Below are 24264 nucleotides of genomic sequence, written 5' to 3' on the forward strand. Positions count from 1 at the left end.
TGCCATCCACACAGCACAGTCACATCTCACACAGCAGGTGCCACATTCCTGCACCCTCTGTATACACTATATACCCTCTGTATACACTATATACCCTCTGTATACTCTGCCCCCATCTGCTCCCCTCCCCCTCATCAGTGCATTGCTGGATGCAGGGGTCATGTACCTGTGCCGTCCGGACCCTCAGTGCCGGACCCTCGGGGGGCTGCAGGCTGCTCTCAGCGTCTAGTTCTTCTGATTTCTGCTGTCAGGAGCTTCCGGGTCGGTGAATCTGAGCGTCAGAGGCTGAGATCTGCTGAGCAGCTACTGAGGAGAAATATCTCTATAAAAGGAAGAGACACATGATGGAGGAAGAGGAAGCTCACCTTCCCCAGCCTCACCCTCCTCCCTGCTGCCGGGGCTGCCGGACACGCAGGGGTTAATGCTGGCCTGGACAGGTGGGCACCATGCTGCACCACACAGGGGTCCTGCAGGAAGAGGGCAGGCAACTGCATACATAGCAATTCCCCAATGTGTCCCCAGTGTCAGCAGTGGATGACTTACTGATTGGGCATCTCCAAAGGGCCAGAGCTGTACATCATGGCCAGTTCTCCAGGGACATGGAGGAGATTCTGAAGAGAGCGGTGTCAAGCGGCGATTTTAGCATGAGCTTTTACATACAACAGTTCTCCATGTCATTTACACATCGTTTTCAAAGGAAATATTCATCAAAACGCACGCACGCACGCACACACACACATATATATATATACAGTGGGGGAAATAAGTATTTGATCCCTTGCTGATTTTGTAAGTTGGCCCACTAGCAAAGACATGAACAATTTTAAGGGTGGGTTAATTTTAACATGGAGGGATAGAATATCAAAAATATAATCCAGAAAACCACATTGTATAAATTCTATAAATGTCTTTGCATTTTGCAGTGAGAAATAAGTATTTGATCCCCTACCAACCATTAAGAGTTCTGGCTCCTACAGACCAGTTAGACGTCCTAATCAACTCGTTACCTGCATTAAAGACAGTTGTCTTACATAGTCACCTTTATAAAAGACTACTCTCCACAGACTCAATTAATCAGTCAGACTCTAACCTCTACAACATGGGCAAGACCAAAGAGCTTTATAAGGATGTTAGGGACAAGATCATAGACCTGCACAAAGCTGGAATGGGCCAAAACCATAAGTAAGACGCTGGGTGAGAAGGAGACAACTGTAATAGTAAGAAAATGGAAGAAATACAAAATGACTGTCAATCAACATCGATCTGGGGCACCATGCAAAATCTCACCTCGAGGGTATCCTTGATCATGAGGAAGGTGAGAGATCAGCCTAAAACTACACGGAGGGGAACTTGTTAATGATCTCAAGGTAGCTGGGACCACAGTCACCAAGAAAACCATTGGTAACACATACCGTAAAGGTTTAAAATCCTGCAGTGTCCGCAAGGTCCCCCTGCTCAAGAAGGCACATGTGCAGGCCCATCTGAAGTTTGATAATGAACCCCTGGATGAGTCTGTGAGCGATTGGGAGAAGGTGCTGTGTTCAGATGAGACAAAAATTGAGGTCTTTGGCATTAACTCAACTCGCCGTGTTTGGAGGAAGAAAAATGTTGCCTATGACCCAAAGAACAACGTCCCCACTGTCAAGCATGGAGGTGGAAACATTATGTTTTAGGGGTGTTTCTCTGCTAAGGTCACTTCACTGCATCAATGGATGGAGCCATGTACCGTAAAATCCTGAGTGACAACCTCCTTCCCTCCACCAGGAAATTAAAAATGGGTCATGGCTGGGTCTTCCAGCAATAATAATCTTTATTTTTATATAGCGCTAACATATTCCGCAGCGCTTTACAGTGTGCACACATTATCATTACTGTCCCCGTTGGGGCTCACAATCTAAATTCCCTATCCGTATGTCTTTGGAATGTGGGAGGAAACCGGAGTACCCGGAGGAAACCCACGCAAACACGGAGAGAACATACAAACTCTTTGCAGATGTTGTCCTTGGTGGGGTTTGAACCCAGGACTCCAGCGCTGCAAGGCTGCTGTGCTAACCACTGCGCCACCGTGCTGCCCATGCAGACCGTGCAGCAAGACAATGACCCAAAACATACAGTCAAGGCAACAAAGGAGTGGCTCAAAAAGAAGCACATTAAGGCCTTGGAGTGGCCTAGCCAGTCTCCAGACCTTAATCCCATAGAAAACTTATGGAGGGAGTTGAAGCTCCGAGTTGCCAAGCTACAGCCTCAAAATCTTAATGATTTAGACATGATCTGCAAAGAGGAGTGGACCAAAATTCCTCCTGACGTGTGCAAACCTCATCATCAACTATAAAAAACGTCTGACTGCTGTGCTTGCCAGCAAGGGTTTTACCACCAAGCATTAAGTCTTGTTTGCCAGAGGGATCAAATATTTATTTCTTCCAGCAAAGTGCAAATACATTTATATAATTTATACAATGTGATTTTCTGGATTTTATTTTTGATATTCTATCTCTCAATGTTAACCTACCCTTAAAATTATAGACTTCATGTCTTCGTCAGTGGGCAAACATATAAAATCAGCAAGGGATCAAATACTCCATCCATAAGTTTTCTATGGGATTAATGTCTGGAGACTGGCTAGGCCACTCCATGACTTTAATGTGCTTCTTTTTGAGGCACTCCTTTGTTGCCTTGACTTTATGTTTTGGGTCATTGTCTTGCTGGAAGACCCAGCCATGACCCATTTTTAATGTCCTGGCGGAGGGAAGGAAGTTGTCACTCAGGATTTTACGGTACATTGCTCCATCCATTCTCCCATTGATGCAGTGAAGTAGTCCTGTGCCCTTAGGAGAGAAACAAGCCAAAAACATAATGTTTCCACCTCCATGCTTGACAGTGGGGACTGTTGTGAATTCTGCTTTTGGGCTCCCTCCGGTGGTTGTAGGTGGTAATGCAGTTGTCCCTGAGTTGCAGTCCTGGTCAGGTGTATCTGCTGATTGCAGTTCTGACTGGGGTATTTAGGTGTGCAGGATTCATTAGTCCTTGCCAGTTGTCAATAGTTGTTGGGAGGTGTTTGACCTCTGCCTGGTTCCTCCTGCCTTCCTGCCAAATCAGCAAAGATAAGTGTCTGGGTTTTTTTTCCTGTGACACACATGCTGTGTGTTTCACAATTCAGTGCTATTCCTTGTGTTTTCTTGTCCAGCTTAGATTGTGTCAGTATTTTCTCAGTCTTGCTGGATTCTCTGGAGTGGCAGATATACATTCCATGTACAGTAGATTGTGGAACTTTTTGTATTATCTGCTGTGGATATTTTTGGAATGGTTTTAATACTGACCGCCTAGTAATCTGTCCTATCTTTTCCTATTTAGCTAGAGTGGCCTCTTTTGCTAAATCTTGTTTTCTACCTGCGTGTGTCTAATCTTCTTCTCACAGTCATTATTCGTGGGGGGCTGCCTATCCTTTGGGGGTCTGCTCTGAGGCAAGATAGCATTCCTATTTCCATCTATAGGGGTATTTAGTCCTCCGGCTGTGTCGAGGTGTCTAGGGTTGTTAGGCACACCCCACGGCTACTTCTAGTTGCGGTGTTAGTTCAGGATCTGTGGTCAGTACAGGTTCCACTGACTCCAGAGAAAGTTTCATGCAGCTCCAAGGTCACCGGATCATAACAGTACAACTGGACCATAATGAGTTAAATGCATCTCAGAAGAAGGGAAGAAAGGTGTTGAGCCATTTTTTTTTCTGCAGCCTGTTTTGTCTTTTCTTCCCTCTTTATCTATGGGTGGCTGAGGAGTCTTGTGCCAGCATGGATGTTCAGGAATTAGCTTCTCGTGTAGACCAGCTTGCTGCTAGGGTACAGGGTATTTCTGATTATATTGTTCAGACTCCTGCTTTAGAGCCGAAGATTCCTACTCCTGATTTGTTTTTTGGTGATAGGTCCAAATTTTGGGGTTTTAAAAACAATTGTAAACTGTTTTTTGCTCTGAGACCGCGATCCTCCGGTGATTCCATTCAGCAGGTTAAAATTGTCATCTCCCTGCTGCGTGGCGATCCTCAGGATTGGGCATTTTCCCTGGAATCTGGGAATCCGGCCTTGCTTAATGTAGATTCCTTTTTTCAGGCTTTAGGATTATTATATGATGAACCGAATTCTGTGGATCAAGCGGAGAAAACCTTGTTGGCCCTGTCTCAGGGTCAAGAGGCGGCAGAATTGTATTGTCAGAAATTTAGAAAATGGTCTGTGTTGACTAAATGGAATGATGATGCTTTGGCGGAAATTTTCAGAAAGGGTCTTTCTGAATCTGTTAAAGATGTTATGGTGGGGTTTCCCACGCCTTCCGGTCTGAGTGATTCTATGTCTCTGGCCATTCAGATTGATCGGCGCTTGCGGGAGCGTCAAACTGTGCGCGCTGTGGCGTCGTCCTTAGAGCAAAGTCCTGAGCCTATGCAGTGTGATATGATTTTGTCTAGAACGGAACGACAAGGATTCAGACGTCAGAATAGGTTGTGTTATTATTGTGGCGACGCTTCTCATGTCATTTCAGTCTGCCCTAAGCGGACAAAAAGGATCGCTAGTTCATTTACTATCAGTACTGTACAACCAAAATTTCTGTTATTGGTGTCCTTGATCTGCTCATTGTCATCATGTGGATTCAGGCGCCGCCTTGAACTTAATGGATTTTGAGTTTGCCAGCCGTTGTGGTTTTCCCTTGCAGCCTTTACAGAACCCTATTCCTTTAAGGGGGATTGATGCTACACCTTTGGCTAAAAATAAGCCCCAGTTTTGGACATAGGTGACCATGCACATGGCGCCAGCCCATCAGGAAGATTGTCGATTTCTGGTGTTGCATAATTTGCATGATGTTATCGTGCTGGGTTTCCCGTGGTTGCAGGTACATAATCCTGTGTTGGATTGGAAATCTATGTCTGTGACTAGTTGGGGTTGTCAGGGGGTTCATAATGATGTTCCTTTGATGTCAATCTCCTCTTCTGAAATTCCAGACTTTTTGTCTGATTTTCAGGATGTATTCGATGAGCCCAAGTCCAGTTCCCTTCCACCGCACAGGGACTGTGATTGTGCGATTGACTTGATTCCAGGCAGTAAGTTTCCTAAGGGCCGACTTTTCAACCTGTCTGTGCCTGAACATACCGCCATGCGGAGTTATATTAAGGAGTCTTTGGAGAAAGGGCATATTCGGCCATCTTCTTCACCGTTGGGAGCAGGTTTTTTTTTTGTTGCTAAGAAGGATGGCTCCTTGAGACCCTGTATTGATTACCACCTCTTGAATAAGATCACGGTCAAGTTCCAATACCCTTTACCTTTGCTTTCTGATTTGTTTGCTAGGATTAAGGGGGCTAGTTGGTTTACAAAGATTGACCTTCGGGGGGCATATAATCTTGTTCGTATTAAGCAGGGTGATGAATGGAAAACTGCGTTTAATACGCCCGAAGGCCATTTTGAATACCTTGTGATGCCATTAGGGCTCACTAACGCTCCATCTGTTTTTCAATCCTTTATGCATGATATCTTCCGGACTTATATTGATAAATTCTTGATTGTATATTTGGACGATATTTTGATTTTTTCCGATGATTGGGAGTCTCATGTGGAACAGGTCAGGATGGTATTTCAGATCCTTCGTGACAATGCTTTGTTGGTGAAGGGGTCTAAGTGTCTCTTTGGGGTGCAGAAGGTTTCTTTTTTGGGCTTTATTTTTTCTCCCTCATCTATGGAGATGGATCCGGTTAAGGTTCAGGCCATTCATGATTGGATTCAACCCACATCCGTGAAGAGTCTTCAGAAATTTTGGGGTTTTGCAAATTTTTATTGCCGTTTCATTGCTAACTTCTCCAGCGTGGTTAAACCCTTGACTGATTTGACGAAAAAAGGCGCTGATGTGGCGAATTGGTCCTCTGCGGCTGTCTCTGCCTTTCAGGAGCTTAAACGCCGATTTACTTCTGCTCTGGTGTTGCGCCAACCAGATGTTTCTCTTCCGTTTCAGGTTGAGGTTGATGCCTCTGAGATTGGGGCAGGGGCCATTTTGTCTCAGAGGGATTCTGTTGGTTCTTTGATGAAACCGTGTGCCTTCTTCTCCCGCAAGTTTTCGCCTGCTGAACGCAATTATGATGTCAGCAATCGGGAGTTGTTGGCTATGAAGTGGGCGTTTGAGGAGTGGCGACATTGGCTTGAGGGAGCTAAGCACCGTATTGTGGTCCTGACCGATCATAAGAATAATAATAATAATAATAATAATAATTTTATTTATATAGCGCCAACATATTCCGCAGCGCTTTACAACTTATAGAGGGGACTTATACAGACAATAGACATTACAGCATAACAGAAATCACAGTTCAAAACAGATACCAGTAGGAATGAGGGCCCTGCTCGCAAGCTTACAATCTATGAGGAAAAGGGGAGACACGAGAGGTGGATGGTAACAATTGCTTTAGTTATTTGGACCAGCCATAGTGTAAGGCTCGGGTGTTCATGTAAAGCTGCATGAACCAGTTAAGTGCCTAAGTATGTAACAGTACAGACACAGAGGCTATTAACTGCATAAAGTGTATGAGAACATGATGGAGGAACGTGATTATGTTGTTGTTTTTTTATTAATAGGCCACACAGGGATAATTAGGTTAATGCGTTGAGGCGGTAGGCCAATCTGAACAAATGAGTTTTTAGGGCACGCTTAAAACTGTGGGGATTGGGGATTAATTGTATTAACCTAGGTAGTGCATTCCAAAGAATCGGCGCCGCACGTGTAAAGTCTTGGAGACGGGAGTGGGAGGTTCTGATTATTGAGGATGCTAACCTGAGGTCATTAGCAGAGCGGAGGGCAAGAATTTGATTTACCTCGAGTCTGCCAAACGGCTGAGTCCTAGACAGGCTCGATAGTCCTTGTTTGTTTCCCGTTATGATTTCGTGGTTTCGTATCTTCCGGGTTCTAAGAATATTAAGGCTGATGCCCTTTCTAGGAGTTTTTTGCCTGATTCTCCTGAGGTCCTTGAACCGGTCGGCATTCTGAAAGAAGGGGTGGTCCTTTCTGCCATTTCCCCTGATTTACGGCGGGTTCTTCAGGAATTTCAGGCTGATAGACCTGACCGCTGTCCTGTGGGGAAATTGTTTGTTCCTGACAGATGGACTAGTAGAGTGATTTCTGAGGTTCACTGTTCTGTGTTGGCTGGTCATCCTGGTATTTTTGGTACCAGAGATTTGGTTGGTAGGTCCTTTTGGTGGCCTTCGTTGTCACGTGATGTGCGTTCTTTTGTGCAGTCCTGTGGGACTTGTGCGTGGGCCAAGCCTTGTTGTTCCCGTGCTAGTGGGTTACTTTTGCCATTGCCGGTCCCTGAGAGGCCCTGGACGCATATTTCTATGGATTTTATTTCTGATCTTCCGGTTTCACAGATGATGTCGGTTATCTGGGTTGTTTGTGACCGGTTTTCTAAGATGGTTCATTTGGTGCCTTTGCCTAAATTGCCTTCCTCTTCAGAGTTGGTTCCGTTGTTTTTTCAGCATGTGGTTCGTTTGCATGGTATTCCGGAGAATATTGTGTCCGACAGAGGTTCCCAGTTTGTTTCTAGGTTTTGGGAGACCTTTTTGTGCTAGGCTGGGCATTGATTTGTCTTTTTCTTCTGCATTTCATCCTCAGACAAATGGCCAGACCGAGCGAACTAATCAGACTTTGGAGACTTATTTGAGATGCTTTGTGTCTGCCGATCAGGATGATTGGGTGGCCTTTTTGCCATTGGCCGAGTTTGCCCTTAATAATTGGGCTAGTTCGGCTACTTTGGTTTCGCTTTTTGCAATTTTGGTTTTCATCCTCGTTTTTCTTCTGGGCAGGTTGAGCCTTCTGACTGTCCTGGTGTGGATTCTGTGGTTGACAGGTTACAGCAGATTTGGGCTCATGTGGGTGACAATTTGGTGTTGTCTCAGGAGGAGGCTCAGCGTTTTGCTAACCGTCGTCGGTGTGTTGTTTCCCGGCTTCGGGTTGGGGATTTGGTTTGGTTGTCTTCCCATCATGTTCCTATGAAGGTCTCTTCCCCCAAGTTTAAGCCTCGGTTTATTGGTCCTTATAGGATTTCTGAGATTATTAATCCGGTGTCTTTTCGATTGGCGCTTCCGGCCTCTTTTGCTATCCATAATGTCTTCCATAGATCTTTATTGCGGAAATATGTGGTGCCCATTGTTCCCTCTGTTGATCCTCCGGCCCCTGTTTTGGTTGATGGGGAGTTGGAGTATGTGGTTGAGAAGATTTTGGATTCTCGTTTTTCGAGGCGGAGGCTTCAGTACCTTGTCAAATGGAAGGGTTATGGCCAGGAGGATAATTCTTGGGTTTTTGCTTCTGATGTCCATGCTGCTGATTTGGTCCATGCCTTTCATCTGGCTCGTCCTGATCGGCCTGGGGGCTCTGGTGAGGGTTCGGTGACCCCTCCTCAAGGGGGGGGGGTACTGTTGTGAATTCTGCTTTTGGGCTCCCTCCGGTGGTTGTAGGTGGTAATGCAGTTGTCCCTAAGTTGCAGTCCTGGTCTGGTGTATCTGCTGATTGCAGTTCTGACTGGGGTATTTAGGTGTGCAGGATTCATTAGTCCTTGCCAGTTGTCAATTGTTGCTGGGAGGTGTTTGACCTCTGCCTGGTTCCTCCTGCCTTCCTGCCAAATCAGCAAAGATAAGTGTCTGGTTTTTTTTCCTGTGACACACATGCTGTGTGTTTCACAATTCAGTGCTATTCCTTGTGTTTTCTTGTCCAGCTTAGATTGTGTCAGTATTTTCTCAGTCTTGCTGGATTCTCTGGAGTGGCAGATATACATTCCATGTCTTTAGTTAGATTGTGGAACTTTTTGTATTATCTGCTGTGGATATTTTTGGAAGGGTTTTAATACTGACCGCCTAGTAATCTGTCCTATCCTTTCCTATTTAGATAGAGTGGCCTCTTTTGCTAAATCCTGTTTTCTACCTGCGTGTGTCTAATCTTCTCCTTCTCACAGTCATTATTCGTGGGGGGCTGCCTATCCTTTGGGGTTCTGCTCTGAGGCAAGATAGCATTCTTATTTCCATCTATAGGGGTATTTAGTCCTCCGGCTGTGTCGAGGTGTCTAGGGTTGTTAGGCACACCCCACGGCTACTTCTAGTTGCGGTGTTAGTTCAGAATTTGCGGTCAGTACAGGTTCCACCGACTCCAGAGAAAGTTTCATGCGGCTACAAGGTCACCGGATCATAACAGGGGACGTTGTTCTTTGGGTCATAGGCAGCATTTTTCTTCCTCCAAACACGGCGAGTTGAGTTAATGCCAAAGACCTCAATTTTTGTCTCATCTGAACACAGCACCTTCTCCCAATCGCTCACAGACTCATCCAGGGTTTCATTATCAAACTTCAGATGGGCCTGCACATGTGCCTTCTTGAGCAGGGGGACCTTGTGGGCACTGCAAGATTTTAAACCTTTACGGTATGATGTGTTACCAATGGTTTTCTTAGTGACTGTGGTCCCAGCTGCCTTGAGAACATTAACAAGTTCCCCCCGTGTAGTTTTAGGCTGATCTCTCACCTTCCTCATGATCAAGGACACCCCACGAGGTGAGATTTTGCATGGTGCCCCAGATCGATGTCGATTAACAGTCATTTTGTATTTCTTCCATTTTCTTACTATTGCACCAACAGTTGTCTCCTTGTCACCCAGCATCTTACTTATGGTTTTGGCCCATTCCAGCTTTGTGCAGGTCTATGATCTTGTCCCTGACATCCTTATAAAGCTCTTTGGTCTTGCCCATGTTGTAGAGTTTAGAGTCTGACTGATTAATTCAGTCTGTGGACAGGAGTCTTTTATAAAGATGACTATGTAAGACAGCTGTCTCTAACACAGGTAACGAGTTGATTAGGATCGTCTAACTGGTCTGTAGAAGTCAGAACTCTTAGGGTATGTGCACACGTTGCGGATTTTGCTGCGGATCCGCAGCGGATTTGACGCTGAGGATCCGCAGCAGTTTTCCATGCGGTGTACAGTACAATGTGAACCTATGGAAAACAAAATCCGCAGTGCACATGCTGTGGAAAATTCCATGCAGAAACGCTGCGGAAAAAAAGAAGTAGCATGTCACTTCTTTCTGCGGATTCCGCAGCGGTTTTCAACCTGCACCAATAGGAAAGTGCAGTTGAAAATCCACAGAGGAATCCGCAGAAGAAACCGCGTGAAAATCCGCAGTGAAAACCGCAGTGGTTTTGCACTGCGGATTTTCAAAATCCGCTGCGGAAAAATGCGCAGCAAAATCCGCAACGTGTGCACATAGCCTTAATGGTTGGTAGGGGATCAAATACTTATTTCTCACTGCAAAATGAGTGAGATTATTGGTGTCATTCAAGTTTCACATCTTTTCCATCCGTGTCTGACCGCCATGCCGACTTCTTGATGACTTTTGTCTGCAGTTTGTAACAAAGGCGCATCTTACTTCTCACATTTCCAGCACTGTCCCATTTTCCCACCTATTCCGAACCTACAGAAACTTCCCATACTGCTGCTACCTCCAATTCTGTGGTGCCCCATCAGTGCCCATTACCCCTTGAGTGCCATCTCCGGTAATAATACCCTCCAAGTTCCCCCTCCATTCATGTTTTTGAAATGGCTTTTGGGTGCCCTCAACAGTCATAAAACCCCCAGAGTGCTATCTCCAGTAACAATTCCTTTAGAGTGCTAACTACCGTAATGATGCCCCCTGTCTGCTCACTAAAGAAATAGTGCCCACTCCAGTAATGATGATCCCCGAGTGCCCTCTTCAGTAATAATACTCCCTGAGTGCCCACTCCAGTAATGATGATCCCCGAGTGCCCACTCCAGTAATGATGATCCCCGAGTGCCCACTCCAGTAATGATGATCCCCGAGTGCCCACTCCAGTAATGATGATCCCCGAGTGCCCACTCCAGTAATGATGATCCCTGAGTACCCACTCCAGTAATAATGATCCCTGAGTGCCCACTCCAGTAACAATGATCCCTGAGTGCCCACTCCAGTAACACTGATCCCTGAGTGCCCACTTCAGTAATAATGATCCCTAGGTGCCCACTCCACTAATGATAATCCCCGAATGCTCACTCCAGTAATGATGATCCCTTAGTGCCCACTCCAGTAATAATGATCCCTGAGTGCCCACTCCAGTAATGATGACCCCTTAGTGCCCTCTCCAGTAATGATGATCCCTGAGTGCCCTCTCCAGTAATAATGATCCCTGAGTGCCCTCTCCAGTAATAATGATCCCCGAGTGCCCACTCCAGTAATAATGACCCCTTAGTGCCCTCTCCAGTAATGATGATCCCTGAGTGCCCTCTCCAGTAATAATGATCCCTGAGTGCCCACTCCAGTAATAATGATCCCCGAGTGCCCACTCCAGTAATAATGATCCCTGAGTGCCCACTCCAGTAATAATGATCCCCGAGTGCCCACTCCAGTAATGATGATCTCTGAGTGCCCACTCCAGTAATAATGATCCCTGAGTGCCCACTCCAGTAATGATGATCTCTGAGTGCCCACATCAGTAATAATACTCCCTGAATGCCCTCTCCAGTAATAATTCTCCCGGAGTGCCCACTCCAGTAATAATGATCCCTGGGTGCCCACTCCAGTAATGATGACCCATGAATGTCCACTCCAGTAATATGCTCCCCGAGTGCCCTCTCCAGTTATAATGATCCCTGGGTGCCCACTCCAGTAATGATGACCCCTGGGTGCCCACTCCAGTAATGATGACTCCTGAATGTCTACTCCAGTAATAATGCTCCCCGAGTGCCCTCCCCAGTAATAATGATCCTTGAGTGCCCTCTCCAGTAATAATGATCCCTGAGTGCCCTCTCCAGTAATAGTGCCTACTTAAATAATAATGCTCCTGCTTTACCCTTAAGGTGTCCCCTGTGCGCCTCTTCCAGTAATTTTGCCCCCTAAGTTACAATGCCCCTACTGTCACTTACAAGTAATAATGCCCACTGAGATCCCCCTCCAGTTATAATACCCTGTTCTGCAGTCCCCACAAAAAAATAAAGCTTACTCTCACCTAATTTGATCCTCTTAGGCTACTTTCACACTAGCGTTAACTGCAATACGTCGCAAATGCGTCGTTTTTGCGAAACGCCGCATCCAGCAAAAGTTTTTGCTGGATACGTTGTTTCGTCATAGAGTAACATTAGCGACGCATTTGCGACGCATTTGCGACGCATTTCCAAACGGTGAATGCGTTTGGCGGCGTTTGGGCGTATGGTAGCGGTCCGTCGGGAAAACAAAACGCTACATGTAACGTTTTTTGCTCCCGACGGTCCGCTTTTTCCGACTGCGCATGCGCAGTCGGAACTCCGCCCCCACCTCCCCGCACATCCCCGCACCTCACAATGGGGCAGCGGATGCGTGGAAAATATGCATCCGCTGCCCCCGTTGTGCGGCGGAGACCACACTAGCGTCGGGAACGTCGGCCCGACGCGCAGCGACGGGTTGTTCCCGACGCTAGTGTGAAAGTAGCCTTAGTCATCTTTTGCCCTGCACTTAAGAGCGGGAGCAGGTGGCGCAATGTAGTGACGCACCTGAGGGCAGATATAGAGAGGACAGGTTAGATCTGAAATGTTTGGAGGGGCAGTTGCAGGGGCGTAACTTTATAGGGTGCAGGGGTTGCAATCGCACCCTTGCCCTTGAGTCTTGGGACACCTAAAAGTTCTTTTGGCCCATATAAGAAGACCATTCGAGTATGTGCACACGATGCGGATATTGCTGCGGATCCGCAGCAGTTTCCCATGAGTTTACAGTACAATGTAAACCTATGGGAAACCGAAAACGCTGTGCCCATGCTGCGGAAAAAAACGCGCTGAAACGCAGCAGTTTACATTCCGCAGCATGTCAATTCTTTGTGCGGAATCCGCAGCGGTTTTACACCTGCTCCATAATAGGAAACCGCAGGTGTAAAACAGCAGTGGAATCTGCACAAAAACCGCGGTAAATCCGCTACAAATCCGCAGGAAAAACGCAGTCTTTTTGCCCTGCGGATTTATCAAATCCGCTGTGGAAAAATCCACAGAGGACCATTCTACGTGTGCACATACCCTAAGGGTCTGTGCACACGTCAGGATTTTCTGGCAGAAATTTCCTGACAAAAACCGGACATTTCTGCCAGAAATCCGCATGCGTTTTGTTTGCGTTTTTATGCATTTTTTCCCAATGCATAGAATAGCGGGAAAACTGCGAAAAATCCGCAAAATTAATGAACATGCTGCTTTTTTTACCGCGATGTGTTTTTTTCGCGGAAAAAAACGCATCATGTGCACAAAAATTGCAGATTGCATTCTAAATGATAGGATGCATATCTATGCCTTTTTTATGCGTTTCTATAGCGTTTTTATCGCGAAAAAAACCTGAACGTGTGCACATACCCTTAAAGATCTGTGATAGTTGGGAGCCTGGTGGAGATTTTTTATTGGGGCCCAAATGCTTCAACTGGACGGGGTTGTGTGCCCGATTCATCATCTGCTTTTACTATAAACTCCTTTTTTTTCTCCTTTTCGTTAATTTTTTTTTTTTTGCCCAATCTTTTTCAAAATGGCGACCACGGTTAATAAATTTAGAAAAAAAAAACGAAAAATGCGATCTATTTCTTTTTAAAGCCAAAAAAAAATAATTGCAATTTCTTCTAAAATGTCGCAGAAAAAGATGGAAATTATTGACCCAGTTGAGGATTGTGGGGGGATGTGAATGAGCAGAAAATATCGGAAACACAAAACCCCGATCACAATGGCGAACGGAAAAAAGAACAACAGGCACACGCATTTAAGATGGGCTTAAAAAGGGCACAAATGAAAAGGCAGGCTAAAAAACATTAACAACATGACAAAAAAGTGCAATAACAAACTGGGCCTAGGAGTAGGTTGGTAACAGCTTATACACAATGGTTGCACAGCACAGTGGCGGCCACACGGATGCTGTTTATATGGCAGCCATTATTCACTACTAATTGAGAAAAATGACAAAGGAAACTGAATTGGAACTTTACTATTGAAGATGTAAAACAACAGATCAAGCATTGGGCCTTTATGATCAAAAATGGCAGCAAGTAGGCCTCGTTGTCCATAGCAACCAATCATGGAGAGGCTTTATTTTCTGCTCAGCAGCTGAAGAAATGAAAGCTGAGTTCTGATTGGTTTCTATAATACACAAGGCCGGTCCTGTGTTAGTAATTGATCCCTTATATATTTTTATGGAGTAACGTAGATACAATGGGGAAGACTTGGGTCGCTGTAAAAAAAAAAATCCCTGTCTGTTGCTCAAAGCAACCAATCACAGAGCGGCTTTCATTTTTTAAGAGCAGGATATGAAATGAAAGCTGCTCTGTGATTGGTTGCTAAGGGCAACATAGTATTTATTTTAGGCTATGTTCACACTTTGCGTTTTTGCAGCGGTTTTTTTTTTTTGTGCCAAGTTTAAGCTGCTTACAAAAACAAGGTTTTGCTCTTTTTTTCTTCTGCACTTTTTGTTTAGTTTTTGCAGCTACCCATTGCTTTCAATGGGTGAAAAACGCTGAAAGAAGTGACATGCTGCATTTTGTCAGGGAAAAAAAAAACCAATGTGTGTGCATGAGATTTCTGAAATCTCATTGACTTTGCTGGTACTGTGAAATGCAGCTGAAAATTTGCATAAAAAGACGCTGACAAAAAAAAAAAACAACTCCAAAAACGCAATGTGTGAACATACCCTTAGACAGGTTTCATACATTTCTGCCAATATTGGATTGTTTGCGTATTTTTCTACAAAGCAAAACAAAACCAGCAGAAAAAAAAAAACTCAAAAAGACCTTGAAGTAAAACGCCTAAAACAATAAAATGAAAAATAATATAATAAAATAATAAAAAAAAGCAAAAAGAAAACTGAAAAAAAAAAAAATTAACAAAAATGCTTCAGAGCTAGTGATACCCAAGCATGCTCGAGTGCTTTGGCGTGTGCCCAAATACTATGCTCGAGTCCCCGCGGCTGTTTGACAGCCGCAACACATGGAGCCGCGGGGACTTGAACATGTTATTTGAGCACGCCAAAATCCTTGATTAGGCCCCAAGCATGCCTAGATAACACCTTATCTGAGCACACTCTCTCCTCACTATTCACGACTGAAAAAAAATGCCAAGAAATGACAGTGCTACCCAAAGCAGTTTCCGCTTAAAAAACTCACTATTTTTGACAGCTTAAAAAAGACGGCGTCTTTAATAATCCGAATTTCTGGTACATTTTTAAAGTTGTGGCTGCACAGCGTATTAGCCGTAACAACGTTCCCCATGTATCGCCTCCACATTGCACCGCTTACAAGCGAATGGGGTCTCATTGCTCCCCCGAGCGTCCCGCAGGTTGCATGTCAGGGTCCCAATATGACCCCATACACTTCTTTTGCGCTGTGACACCGAGCAAACATTGGACGTGTGACGTGTCGTAGTGTAGCTCCTGCCTAATGGTGAAACGTGAACTAACGTGCCCTGCTTCTTCATCCACACGTGAATATAAGGTCCATCACATTCCCAGCTCTGTATAGGGCACGTTTATACTGCGCTGTCAAAAATGCAAGGAGAAAAAAAACTGCACCAAAGCCCCCCATTACTTTACCACACTTTTCCAGATTCTGGTTTTAGCGCTGCAGTTTAAAATCAGTCAAAACCTACATTGCAAAACTGCAGCAATTTTTGGTGGCATCATATGCAGTTACGAACAGTTTTGAACCATCTTGTCAAAAAGGTCTCTTGGAATCGTACCCAGTCCAGTCTGACCCCTGACTAGGAATCAGCTGGTAATCATCACTTCACCTGTGATCCCAGGATCAGCTCTGTGCACATGTTGCAGATTTGCCTGTGGATTTTTCCGCACTGAATCCGCACCTCTTGGCAGAAAGTGCAGGTGCGTTTTTGCTGCGGTTTTGCTGCGGATTGGCCTGACACAATGAGGGTATGTGCACACGTTGCAGATTCTGCTGTGGATTTTTCCGCAGCGGATTTGGAAAATCCGCAGTGCAAAACCACTGCGGTTTTCACTGCGGATTTTCATGCGGTTTCTTCTGCAGGTTTTCAAATGCACTTTCCTATTGGTGCTTGTTGAAAACCGCTGCGGAGTCCGCACAAAGAAATGACATGCTACTTATTTTATTCCGCAGCGTTTCCGCGCGGATTTTTCCGCAGCATGTGCACTGCGGATTTTGTTTTCCATAGGTTAACATTGTACTGTACACCGCATGGAAAACTGCTGCGGATCCGCAGCAAAATCCGCAGCGTGTGCACAAACCCTGAAAGTCAATGGGTGCAGAAACGCTGCAGATCCTCACAAAGAATTGACATGCTGTTTCCGTGCGTTTTTTTCCTCAGCATATGCACAGCAGATTTGCTTTTCCATAGGTTTACATGGTACTGTACACCACATGGAAAACTGCTGTGGATCCGCGGGCAAATCCGCAACGTGTGCACATAGCCTTACAATGAAAAACCGAGGCATCTGCTCACACAATTAGGGCTTATTCAGACAGCAGGGACTTTTCTCATAGCAAAAAGTTCAGCGATTTCTATCAGCGTTTTGGATCAGATTTCCTCAGTAATTTTCTCTAATGCTAAAAATGAAATAAATTTACAACTCTTCTTTTTTTGCCTCGTTAATCACAGACGGCGCACACATTGGACACAAAGCTTCAGTCACAGTCAGTGTTTGTATGCGGAAATGACAAAGAAAAATGATTATCGAAAAATTGTCACCTGTTCTGTACTTACGATACTCAGAAATACGGATCAAAAACACTGATGTGTGAATAAAGCCTGAGGCTACGTTCCTGCCTTGAGCTTTTGATGTTAAACAAAATCGGCGATTTGCGTTTTTTTTTCTTTTTCGAAAATAAGCAGCATAAAAAAAAACTCACCCAAATCTGATTGTGGGGACGTTAAGGTGAAGACTTCACAGCGACATGTGTTCCAATATAAAGTAACGCGGCAAACAATGTCACACATCACCGCAATACAAGTCACCTCGTACACCGCGTTTGCTGGCGTTTAATCATACACGAGGTATAAATCGCTGAATAAGTGAATATAGGAGATGAAAAACCTCAAAAACCATGAACAAATTCTTACTAGAGTACAGTCATACAGTTTTTAAGTCATTTTTTCTTGGCTTAAAATAAAAAAGGGACACTTATGGATGTGTTATAGGCCAGGTGCACTTTACATTTGTGCCCAATGTCAGGCAAATACGCTCAGGAGTTATGTGCCCGATGGTGGCCACAGTCAAGATGGGCGTCTAGACATGCGGCTTCCATAGGGACCCATTCTTAAGAGATGTATACCGTATGCTATATGTTTCTTTGCAGTGAAGGCCGGAGAGCAGGGAGAAAATGAAGTTTGTTCTTCTCGGCAGCCTCAGCCTTTGTGCTGGGGATACATCGGACACCTATTCAAGTCTATAGGTGCGTGGAAAACATTGGACTGCACTTGGATATCATACGAGTGCAATCTGATTTCTGCAAATACACACAATGGAAAAGATGGAGAAATTTTATTCTCCGTCGCCTCACTTGTTCTACGAATCTCTCATCCAAGAGAATCAGATCATACCAAGGCTTTATTCATGCATCAGTATTTTTCATCAGTATTTCTATGCTAAAACCACGAGTATCTCCAAAACACTCTCTGTATATTCCGCCTGTCCCTTTAAGGAACACATGCCTGCCAGGCAGTTGCCTAAAGAACACTTTTTAATAGCTTCTGTCTGGTGAATAGGGTCGTATGGCACCGTCCCAGCATACATTGGGAAAAGCTGCACCGTATACTGTTGGCTCAGTGCACACACGCAGACTGCACCTAAGTTTTTGCTGCAGTTGTCACCGTTCACATTCGTAAAGGTTTTTTTTCACAAACAGAAACACCTTCAGTAATTGACTCGTTGCTTCTTCCACGTGGAAGAGACGCAGCACCATGTGTACTATGGGCATAAACGCGCGTTTTTCCTTATAGAAGAATGGGATGCTTATTCATAGAGTATTTGAAGCAGTTTTTCATGCAATGTGGATTTTGGAGCAGAATCTGCTCCAAAATCCAAATAAAATAAAAACTTTGTGTTATCATACCCTAAATGTTCCTTAAGATTTAGCAAGAACCATAACGGCTCATTCACAAGGTGTGTTCACAATTGTGCATTATTGCCGCAATGGTTTTTTTTGGCTGAAAAACCCAAATCTAAGGTTATGTTCACAAGTTGCAATGTTTTTTTTTTTTTGCTGCGTTTTTTTCTGCAAATTTTAAGCTGCTTTTTACGGTACTAGCAATGTCAATGAGATTATTATTATTCTTTCCTGACTGATTTGGAAAACTGCAGCATGTCACTTCGTTCAGTGTTTTTTCAGCGTCTTTGCAGCTTTTTTCACCCATAGGAAACATTGAGTAAGTGCAAAAATGTAGGTTTTGCTGTGTTTTGGGTGAAAAAACCTTAAGGAAGTTGTATTATGATTTTTTGGGGGGCACTAAACTTTATCAACATGTAGCAATAAAAAAGCAGCAAAAAATGAAGGAAAAACTAAGCAAAATTTGCTTTTTGTAAGCAGCTTAAAATTTACATAAAAAAACGCAGCAAAAATGCAATGTGTGAACATAGCCTTTCCATAGTTTTTCCGAGTTGTATTTTGGTGAGGTTTTGATGTGTTTTTTTTTATACTTGAAGTATAATATGGAGTGTAGCACGTTTCCCCAACAAAAAGCTGTCCAAGGCTATGTTCACACTAGGTGTTTTTACAGAATTTTTTTTTTCTGTAGAAAAAAGCAGGTTTTGCTTGCTGGGTTTTTTTGTGTGTTTTTGTCATGCTGCATTTGTCGCTTGTGAAAAAAATAATCTCAATCTATTTAATCAGGTTTTAGCACAAAAAACACTGCAAAACCTGATACCTGCGTTTTTTGGTGTGGATTTTTAGCGTTTTTTTGGTGCGGATTTTCAGCGTTTTTCACCACCCATTACTTTCAGTGGGTAAAAAACGCTGAAAAAAAAACAGAAAAAAGTAACATGCGCCATTGTGCAAAAAAAACATGCAAAGCACAAAATCCTGTTGACAAAAAATAAACAATGTGTGTGCAGGAGACTTCTGAAATCTCATAGACTCTGCTGGTACTGTAAAACACAGCTGAACATTCGCAAGAAAAAAACGCTGCAAAAAAGCCTAGTGTGAACATAGCCCAACAACGAAAAATCCTCAGCAAAAATAAAAATAAAAATCGTGGTTTGGCAGCGATTTATGAACAGAAAGAACGTCAAAGAATTGACTTGAGGCATTTTCATTTTCTACCAAGTGGTAAAAAAGGCAACATGTGTAAATGAGTGGGAGTTTGTTAAGAATGGTTTTGCAGATTTTTTTTATTACGGATTTTGACAATGAATCTGCTCCAAAAACCACATTAAAAAAACTCAGTGTGAACATGCGAAATCCGCAGCTAAAAAACGCTTGTAATCCGCACATAAATTAGATCAATATAGTTTTATCAAAGCCAAATACCAGGAAGTATCAAAAACAAAGCAGCTTTATTTATAACATGACACACCAAAAAGAGACAAAAACTGCAGTCAAAAGTGCGCTAAAAACGCAAACCCAAAAACACAAGTAACCTCATTAAATTTTTGCTGAAAATCTGCATCATCAAAACTCACAAACTAATATTTGACGGACTTTTAATGCTGTGTATTTTTGAAAAAAATGCAAATAATCAAATTTGCTTAATGGGCGCAGAAATGGTGCGGAAAATCTATAACATCAAAAAGTTCATGGTGGGAACATAGCCTTGGGGTTTATTCACATTTTCAGGTGATAATTATCACAAACACGTGGAGTTCACTCAATTTTTTTTTCTGGCAGTTTATAAATAGCAAAATTGTGGTTTTTTTTATGTAAATTTTAGAAAAGAAAGGCGTCAAACATCACTGCAAAATCAATGGAAGCATATAACGCATGTAGTGATGGGACTTGGATGGGGCCACTTGGCGCCATGATGGTTTCTGGCAGCGTCAGAGACATCTGTGTAGTTTTGGAATATGAGACAGACCTCATTATGGAGTGAGTAATGGGTTAATGGGACAAGACTTAATTAGAAAAACCTGGACCTCTCAGAACCAGATCGTCTGCAGGTGAGGAAGGTCCAGGTGATATCACTGAGGCTTTATAACCCTGCTGAGAGGAGTTGTCCTCACCACACAAGGGCAGAGGCAGGAGATTTGTGGAGCTGAGGAGTGAGAAGAGGATTGATGGCTGAGAAGATGAAGACTCATCTGAATGTGGTCATCATTGGCCATGTGGACTCTGGGAAGTCCACCACCACTGGGCACCTTATCTACAAATGTGGGGGCTTTGACCCTAGGTCTCTGGAGAAATTGGAGGCTGCAGCAGGACAGGTTAGTATGGAGGTGTGCACATCTTGGGTGGAGGTGTGGGGTCTTCTACAGGTTTGGTGGGGTATTGAGATGTGTAACCCGGGGAAAGGGGATAACTTGTCATCAACATGTCAGGATGCTGTGCCTATGGACCCCAGTGTGAGGTACCAGTTTTTTTTGTGGTGTCCATGAGATCTGTTTTACTTTTATAGCTGGTGCAGCATTATCTGCATAAAATGTGCCGTGTGAACATGGCCTAACGAGAGCACAAGTTGCATGTGTTAAGCTAAAATCTATTGTAATGAGCACTAGAAGCCCAATATACCTGGTGATGGCTTTATCTTCAAATGTTCTGCTTGACGTCATACAATGAGCCTACAAAAGTGGAAGGAAGCAATGAAGGCTCCTAGTGAATGATGGCAAGCAGAGCTCCGTGTCTAGTAAGTTATTGTAATTGGTGTTTATCTGTAAAGCATGTGCAGTGTTCCTGCAGCGCCACCATGGGAGATATTGGGTGTTGCAGCTTCCTGTAATAGGTGCCTCTTCTATTCATTCTGGACTCTATTGTGTTAATGGTGATTGGAAGCCTAGTGTGATCTTGAATTCTTTCTCTAAGCTCCCACTATTGTAGGTAAGTTCTTCATGTGCTCTCATAAACTGCTTGTGTATAAGGTCTTCTAACAGTGGTGGCCATTACTGAATCTTCTTCTAGATCGGCAAGAGCTCGTTCAAGTTTGCATGGATCTTGGACAAGTTGAAGGCGGAGAGGGAGCGAGGGATAACCATTGATATTTCCCTGTGGAAGTTCCAAACCAATAGGTTCACCATTACAATAATTGATGCCCCAGGGCATAGAGACTTTATCAAGAACATGATCACTGGCACATCCCAGGTATGTGGTGTCCTAGATGGTATAAGTTAACACCCCAGATGTATAACTTCTTGTCGTGTTGACTTTCACCGATAAAGCTGCTGTGTAACTTGGAAGCCACTCTATTTTCTTACTGTGTAGCTTAATCAGTAAGTCTTTAAGGTTACTGGCAGCTCTCCCGACTTGAGCATGGCAGCTTCATGTACTTCTATGCAGCGGTCCTCTCGGGAGAGCCACCAGCCAATACTCTGCGTTCAGATTATATGGCCATACAACTGCCCTTACAGGTTCATATTCTCTATTGGTCTGTTATTTCAGGCTGATGTTGCTCTTCTAATGGTCTCTGCAGCCACTGGTGAATTTGAAGCTGGGGTGTCCAGAAATGGTCAAACTAGGGAACATGCCCTACTGGCCTACACCATGGGTGTCAAGCAACTCATTGTATGTGTAAACAAAATGGACCTGACGGATCCTCCATACAGCGAGAAGAGGTTTAATGAAGTGGTAAGGAATGTGACCATGTACCTAAAGAAGATCGGCTACAACCCAAATACTATTCCCTTTGTGCCAGTATCGGGGTGGACTGGAGAAAACATCTCTTCTCCAAGTCAGAAGGTAAGTCAATGTCTAATTTTTGAGGTTTGTCTCAAAATACCCTCCACCTGCCACTTGATGCCTTTGAGTTTTAGCAAACACTAGGGACATGTTAACTCATTTGGTCCTCACTTGTGGAAATCTGGGTCTAAGATGCATGTGAAATCTAATTTGTCATTCTGAAGACTAGTCTTTAAAATATTTTAGACAAATCTTTGGCATGATCCTTGGTTAACGAATATCCACTTGGTACTTCCTGTATCTTCAACAGATGGGATGGTTTATAGGATGGAAAGTGAAACGAAAAGATGGCTTTAGTAAAGGACAGTCTCTACTTGAAGTCATGGATAACCTTGTTCCTCCAGTCCGGCCTGCCAACAAACCCTTACGACTGCCATTGCAAGATGTATACAAGATAGGTGGTAGGTAGCAATATTTAGACTGGGAAAAACCTAATCCAAAGTTCTGTCAGTTATTTAAAACGGTGTTTCTTCTCATTTAAGGGATTGGCACTGTGCCTGTGGGTAAAGTTGAGACTGGCATCCTTAAACCAGGCATGACTATCTCCTTCGCACCATCAAACTTCAGTGCTGAGGTAAAATCTATAGAGATGCATCATGAGCCTGTGCAGACGGCATTTCCAGGCTATAACATAGGCTTTAATGTCAAGAACATTGCTGTGAAGAATCTGAAACGTGGAAATGTTGCTGGAAACTCCAAGAGTGATCCTCCGACTGAGGCCACCAGCTTCACTGCCCAGGTAAGGAACATCCTCAACTCTTAAAATCGTGGCAGTTCTTGTAGTTGTTTAAATTGACGGTCTTTGTTTTGGTAGGTCATCATTCTAAACCATCCTGGCTTCATCAAAGCTGGCTACTCTCCAGTCATAGACTGCCATACTGCCCACATCACATGCCGGTTCTCAGAGCTTCAGCAGAAGATCGATCGTCGGTCTGGCAAAAAGCTGGAGGACAGTCCATATCAACTGAAATCTGGAGATTCAGCCATTGTAACTCTAAAACCCATTAAACCCTTCGTTGTAGAGAGGTTCTTTGATTACCCACCTCTAGGTAGGTGTCTTTATACTTCATCCAGAAGTTGTGTAGGGTGGCCAACATCTGGTCATCAATCTAACAATTTTTGGCATCCATTGGCTTACTTTCTGATTGCAGGACGTTTTGCTGCCCGGGATTTGAAGCAAACTGTTGCAGTGGGTGTAGTAAAATCAGTGGAAAGAAAACTGAGCAGCTTGGCCAGGAAACAAGTCCCAAAGCCAATCCTGGTGAATTGAAGAACATTCCACCTTGACATGTTAAGCATTCTTTAGTTTCTATACAGTCTTATGTATAGTCAGTGGCTACTTCTGCCATAACAGTGATGTAAACTGCTTTATGTTTAAAATTATTTGTATTAAAAGCATGTCGATGTAATCAGTCTTAGGTTTAGTGTCCTGTCCATGAAGGTTGAAATTAAATCACTAGACTGCTGTGAGTGGCAGAATCTTCCCATTAATTGTCTGACCAAAGATGTCATCAAGCTGCTCCATACAGTCCAGTTGACCACTGTGTGTATGAAGAAGGCGGTCATCTTGGGCACTTTAAACCACAGGCTTGATAACATCTTTGGTCTGAACTTTTCAGCTCCAGCAACACCCCTAAAACATGGCTAATGACAAGCAAATCATTTTGCAGGACCCAGGTTCAGCCACCACATGGGTTGTTGGCTGCCAGACAGGACCTCTGAGCTTTGTCCTACCTGCTGGCTTTTGAACTAGACAATGTTGCAGCAGACCTACAAAGTGGAAGGTCCTGGGGATTCCAGCAGGTTAAAACCGTTTGCAGCAGAGGTGTCAAACTGCATTCCTCGAGGGCTGCCAACAGGTCATGTCTTCAGGATTTCCTTGTATTGCACAGGTGATAATTTAATCACCTGCACAGAATGATTCCAGCACCTTGTGGAATGCTAAGGAAATACTGAAAACATGACCTGTTGGCGGCCCTCGAGGAATGCAGTTTGACACCTCTGGTTTGCAGGGTTCCTGTCTCACAGACAACTGATGGACCGGTGTCCTGCATAACTTCAGGCGCATCTGCTCCCACTTCATGACCTAGAACTGATCAGGATGGAGGCCTTGTGGCTAAATCCTATAGTAAAAGCCTTGTTGGTCATCCATTGAACACTAACACGAGCAGCAGGATTAAAATTAAAAAAACAAAACTAAACTGGTCATTTTTGATCTGGTGACTGGTCCCACTTGCAGATTACATGAGATATTGTGTAAATGGGATCTCTGCCCTGACAGGCATATGCTTGAGTTTGAAACAAAGGTCTAAGGTGATGGGGTTAAAAAAAAAAAAAAAATACGGTAAATCATGTTCTGATATTAGAATGGTCTTGGGCATTTTATTTTTTCCAATCACCTCTTCAAAATC

General features: G+C 43.9%; 2 protein-coding genes across 7 annotated transcripts in view; one reads left to right on the forward strand and one right to left on the reverse strand.

The window, feature by feature from the left end:
• The window catches only part of CYRIB (CYFIP related Rac1 interactor B), a 179483-nt gene extending 163730 nt beyond the window's left edge, over nucleotides 1–15753 (reverse strand). For 2 of the 6 annotated variants that reach the window (XM_077271227.1, XM_077271234.1), the window contains exon 1: nucleotides 15648–15749. The gene's annotated coding sequence lies outside the window, so the exon portion shown is untranslated. Of the gene's footprint in view, nucleotides 1–166; nucleotides 397–15647 lie in introns of those variants that run through there. The other 4 variants (XM_077271231.1, XM_077271233.1, XM_077271230.1 and 1 more) reach the window with 4 other exon arrangements.
• Nucleotides 15754–20130: 4377 nt separating this feature from the next.
• LOC143783049 (elongation factor 1-alpha) lies at nucleotides 20131–23267 on the forward strand. Its single transcript, XM_077271240.1, has 7 exons — nucleotides 20131–20388; nucleotides 21080–21259; nucleotides 21557–21853; nucleotides 22104–22254; nucleotides 22336–22592; nucleotides 22668–22902; nucleotides 23005–23267. The coding sequence occupies exons 1-7, from the start codon at nucleotides 20242–20244 to the stop codon at nucleotides 23121–23123; spliced, it is 1386 nt and encodes a 461-aa protein (XP_077127355.1). The 5' UTR covers nucleotides 20131–20241; the 3' UTR covers nucleotides 23124–23267.
• Nucleotides 23268–24264: the final 997 nt, after the last annotated feature.

The sequence above is a fragment of the Ranitomeya variabilis genome, chromosome 6 (assembly GCF_051348905.1).
Source record: "Ranitomeya variabilis isolate aRanVar5 chromosome 6, aRanVar5.hap1, whole genome shotgun sequence".
Taxonomy (NCBI): Eukaryota; Metazoa; Chordata; class Amphibia; order Anura; family Dendrobatidae; genus Ranitomeya; species Ranitomeya variabilis.